General features: G+C 33.2%; 1 protein-coding gene across 1 annotated transcript; it reads right to left on the reverse strand.

Annotated features, from left to right (window-relative positions):
* Positions 1-1,116: 1,116 nt before the first annotated feature.
* On the reverse strand, positions 1,117-2,221 carry LOC133816326 (uncharacterized). Its single transcript, XM_062248877.1, has 2 exons — positions 1,870-2,221; positions 1,117-1,628 (listed from the first exon to the last, which is right to left on the reverse strand). The coding sequence occupies exons 1-2, from the start codon at positions 2,027-2,029 to the stop codon at positions 1,315-1,317; spliced, it is 474 nt and encodes a 157-aa protein (XP_062104861.1). The 5' UTR covers positions 2,030-2,221; the 3' UTR covers positions 1,117-1,314.
* Positions 2,222-5,649: the final 3,428 nt, after the last annotated feature.

A 5,649-nucleotide genomic window follows, 5' to 3' on the forward strand; every position in this document is an offset into this window, starting at 1 on the left:
CTGTATTAATAGGACCCATGTTACCTCACTTATGAATTCATAAGTTCTTCAACAGTTAGCCAAATATAAAGAAACTTGAAGCGAATGCATGTTTTCGATGTGTAGGAACAACCATCAGGTACAAGTTACATATTCGAGAAGTACGACTCAGAGAAAGACAGGGGCGTGACTCGGACATCCGTATCAAACAAATAGATTTTGTGCGAATGAGTACAAAGAGTAGAGGCACTACCTGCATACCTTTGACCATGTACTAGGACTGACGCCACAACCTTTTGCACCACTATGTCCTATGCCACTATCTTGATAGTGTACCCATGTACAATCTTGTCCCCTGGGACCACTATGTATCAGTAGCCATCAGAACTCCACTATAAATAGTTCCTTAACCCTCAAAAAAATGGGTTGGAAAATTCATTGTATACACAAGCAGTTATGTAATATACGAGTTTTTCTCCATTGTTACTATTCTACACTTTTCTTCTTCAAGTTTTTCCTAAGTTCTATCTACGTTATTTTCATAACAAGCTTTGAGTTTCTCGGCCTTATATCATTGACGAGTTCTCACCATCAACAAAAATATATTCAGCATGAGAAGTTTTTTTAATCCCATAATAATTTCAATACCTATGTAGGTAACAATTAACAGAAATTACCATTGAATAACTCTATAAATATAATTAAACATATCAATGTTTAGGGTTCCTTTGGAAAGACACCTTTGAAATTGAGTGTAATTCAAGGTTTAGTTATACTAGATTTGGCATGTTTGTTTTAACCAAATTATAATTACACAATAATTATGTAATTGGAGGTAATTGACGTATCTCAATTACACATTCTATTTCCCATGGCTCCCTATTAGAATTGAGTGTGATTACACCATATAATTGTTAAATCCTATCGATTTTGAATCATAATTATTAATTACAATTATATATTTTACTGTGTAATTACTAACTATCTTATCAACTAGAAAGTTAGGGATTCATATGTAATTACCCGCCTTGATAATATACATTGTATTTCAAAATAGAGTATAGTTACTAAGGTGTGTAATTGCTACCACTTTGGAACACGTTCTTAGTGAAAATTAAAAATAAATGCTACCTTTCTTTCATTTCCGTGTGAAAAAAAAAAATTACAAAGAGATAGAACAGTGGTTAAATTTGCAGTTTAATTACATGGGAAGGTACTATACATGAAGTAATTAATGAATATTGTTACTAATGAATTGATGATATATTTTATCTTCTAATAAATATATATATATATATATTTCTAGTCATATATATATATTATCACCAAATTTCTTCAAAGACTTATTTGATTCATATGAAGAGAAAGGGAGACAAGGCAGAGGAAGAGAGTGCCGGTGAAAATGGTGAATCCAAGAGTGCCGCCAACAATGGTCGCCAGTTCGAGCAACTGCCTTAACGCCGCCGGCTGACCTCTTTTTCTGTAATTACTTTTTCTGGTGGTGGCGGGGACGGTATAATTATTCCATCCGTAATGATCACTTCTACAACATCTCTCAAGTTTTTCCTTCAATTTAATTTCCTCTATTCTCACTTCTAGAATGCTCAAATTTGCATCCACAATATGATTACTTGATCTTGATGATGGTCCTGTAGTAGTCATCACAATAAGGTTAACTTTTAAAAACACGATCTAATTAATATATACTCCAAACAAGATGAAATTATATTGTCCAGTATTTATTTTACTTTTCAAAGAAAACGTAACTTAACTATGTAACATAATGCAGACTCATCAATTGATGATCACTATATTTACTTATAACTTCTTTTCCTTTCGTTTTTTTTTTAAAATAATCATAAATAAACAAAAACAACAACAGTATTTTACCTTCATGATGATGATGGTGATCTCTGTAGCTTTGAGCTCTAATATTTGATTGGATGGCTTTATTATTAGCATTAAACCGCTTGGGAGATGATGAATATTTCAATATTTGCCTAGTACTTAAGAAAAAAGGTAGAGAAACAGTCGAATATGAACATGACATGATTAATTCAGATATATGTATGTATATATATATATAGGGTCAGTACGGATGGTTTTCTGGCTAAATAACCTAGTTTTATAGTATGCTGCAGTTTGGTAGATGGTTTTTCAAAGGATGCTGTTTATATATACAAATGTCATGTGATGAGATATATGTTATTATCTTATTAGACCCCTATTAATATATATTATGTTGAAATTATATGAACACTTTAGTCTTCACTCTCTATACATGATTGAAAGATTCGTCATAAAAAGGGGAGAAAAAATTAAACAGACAAGACAACCATCTTCTATGAAGATTTATTTTTGTATGCAATATATATATATATATTTTATTGATTAGAAAAAAAATATGTATTTCTTGTATAGATCTGTGCAGGCCAGCTAATAGAGAGGAGAGCGTACAAAGAGGTTATTATCTTACATATTTTTAATTATAGGTTGATTCCAAAGTCAAATCCACGCGTTTAACAGGTAAGACAATAATGGAGATTTGTGTATGGATTTATTTCATACTAGAGATCTCATTTCTATTTATAAGAAAAACAAATTTGAAAATTACGAAGAGAAGTATAAATAAGGGTAAATTAATATGCATTCTACACCATTGACTACTAATTTGCCTAATTATTTATGGGTAAAGTTTTAACTTTGCATGAAACGTTAATTAATTTCTTATTAATTATACTGCGTCAATGTTATTACCATATAGCTGTCAACATTTCCATGGACAAATATTATTGCAAATTAGCTCTCAAATTCTTTGAGCCAATACAAATAAATATTAATTGTTGGAACTTTTGTCAAGTCCTGATACTCCTTTAGTTGGAGGAGTCTCTTATCAACATTTTCTTAAGAGTGTATATAATGTGGAGACTTTAATTAGCTTTGGGATGTACCTTTAGAGATTCTCAATTTTTGTGATATTAGAGAGGAAATACACACCTAACCACCACACGTGTTGTGGTCTGATTGGCTAGTTGGTGTGGTGTTGATACTTTTTGCAAAAATAAATAATTTTATTTAATTAATTTATTAAAATGTTTTTAAGAACAATCAAATGTGTAAATTTGTCAATCCCATTGTGAACGTTGTTATTACTATCTTTTTAATTCGATAAAATGACAAATCAAGGGTAGAGAACAACGTTCTTTTATTCACAAAAAAATTAATTTCTTTTTATGAGTTTTTTCCAACAATGAGAGAGTGTATGTAGACTTGCATTATTTAGTGCAGAGAAATATCGAGATAGCAATTTGGGCTGTTTTATTCTAGGGACGGCATAGTTGAGAGATTGTCTTGCAAAATTTAGGCTGAGCTGTAGAATATCATAAAAAGCGAGACATGGTCTACGATTAAACCCAAATAAAATTAAATATTTGGTAATGTGGGAGTAGTTTCTGTAAATCTCAACTAATTCTGTTAATGGGTTCTTAGGTTCTCAACTATCATAACAGTCTCATTAACTATCATAACATGTTGTGCAATGCATATGATATCACTAGATATAGGACAGTAGTTAGTTAGTACTCCAGAACATAATGGAGTTGCTGAGAGGATGAATCGTACTCTACTGAATAAGGTTAGGTGTTTGCTAGTAAATTCAGGGTTATCTAAATCTTATTGGGGAGAAGCATTTGGTACTGCATGCTATTTGATAAATAGGAGTCCTAACTGATCTATAAATTTGAAAACTCCATATGAAATGTGGTATGGAAAATTCCCAAGCTTGAAACATCTGAGACTTTTTGGTTGTGCATCATATGCACACCAGTCCAATGATAAACTAGGCACTAGATTTGTCAAAGGATTTTTTCTTGGTTACCCTATAGGAACTAAAGGGTATAGACTTTATGTTAGTCAAAATGGTAAGCCTAGAATTATAATTTCAAGAAATGTTATCTTTAATGAGCATGATTTTCCTTACTTGAAAGCCGAGATTGGTAGTGTTTCAAATGATGCAGGTGGAACAAGTAAAAGGGACATGGCTAAGTTTGAAGTTAAGTTGAGAAACTTTGAAGGAAATACTCAAGCTACTGCTGATATGAATTACCAAAGTGAATCTGAAACTGAGCTAGATGCAACAGAACAACAACCTCATCTGTATGTGTATCAACTGGTAAGAGATCGAGAGAAAAGAGTTATACAACCTCCAGCAAGATATGCTAAAGCTGACTTGGTGGCTTATGCACTTGCAACAGTGTAGCAAACTGACATACTAGAACCCAATAGTGTTGAAGAGGCTCTTTCAGGGAAGAACAAGGCTGAATGGAGTCAATCAATGAAGGAAGAAATAGATTCATTGAGCAAAAACAGAACATGGGATTCAGTTGCAATACCGAAAGGTTAGAAAGTGATTTCATGTAAATGGATTTTCAAGGTGAATGAAGGTCTGAGTAAAGATGAGCCTTTAAGGTTCAATGCAAGGCTTGTGGCAAAGGGGTTTACACAAGTGGAAGGAATCGATTACATTGAAGTGTTCTCACCTATAGTAAAGTATAAGACTATAAGATTGATGATATCTCTTCCAGCACAAAAAAATTTAGAAGTAGAGCAAATTGATGTCAAGACTACTTTCTTAAATGGTTTTATAGAGGAGGACATTTATATGCATCAACCACCTGGTTTTCAGATGGAATCAAGCAACAAAGAAATGGTGTGCAAGCTTAGAAGGTCACAGTATGGACTAAAAGAGTCACCACGATAATGGAATAAGAGATTCAACACCTATGTTCAAGACATTGGATTTGTTAGATCAAAGTTTGATCATTGCCTATACTAAAAAATTCTTGAGCAATCTACAACAACTTTCTCTTACTATATGTAGATGATATGCTCATTATGGGGAAGGGCAAGACAGTGATAAAAGGCATCAAAGACAAGCTGAAAGATGAATTTGAAATGAAGGAGCTCAGTCAAGTCCAAAAGATACTTGGGATAGAAGTGACAAGGAACATAAAAGATGAGATTCTGAATCTTAAACAAACAAGTTATATTTAGAGGGTACTTCAGAGATTCAATATGCAAGATTCAAAGAGTATTTCAATACCTCTAGGAGGATAGTTTGTACTTTTAAAAGATCAAAGTCCAAAGACTATCGAGGAAACAGAGGAAATGGCAAAAGTTCCTTATGTTATGGCACTAGGGTGTTTGATGTACATCATTGCCAGCACTAGACCAGACATAACACATGCTCTAAGAATTCTTAGCATGTTTATGTCCAACCCTAGATTAGAGCATTGGAATGCTCTTAAGTGTCTGCTTAGATATCTAAAGGGAACCACTGAGATAGGACCGAGATACAAGCAGATGGATTAGAAAGTTACACTTGAAGGTTTTGTAGATGCGGACTATGCAGCAAGCAAGGATACATGGAGGTCAACCACTTCATATGTATTCACAACAAATAGAGATTGCATATGTTGGAAGTCCCAACTACAGTCAGTGGTGTCACTATCAACAACTGAAGGTGAGTTCATGGCCACCACCAAAGTATTCAAAGAGGCAATATGGTTACAAGGAACGCTGCAAAGGCTGAAAATGATGAAAGGTAAAGCTAAGATATACTCAGATAGTCAATATTCAATTCACCTCTGTAAAAATCCAGTATACCATGAA

Source organism: Humulus lupulus, chromosome 2 (assembly GCF_963169125.1).
Source record: "Humulus lupulus chromosome 2, drHumLupu1.1, whole genome shotgun sequence".
In the NCBI taxonomy this organism is placed as follows: domain Eukaryota; kingdom Viridiplantae; phylum Streptophyta; class Magnoliopsida; order Rosales; family Cannabaceae; genus Humulus; species Humulus lupulus.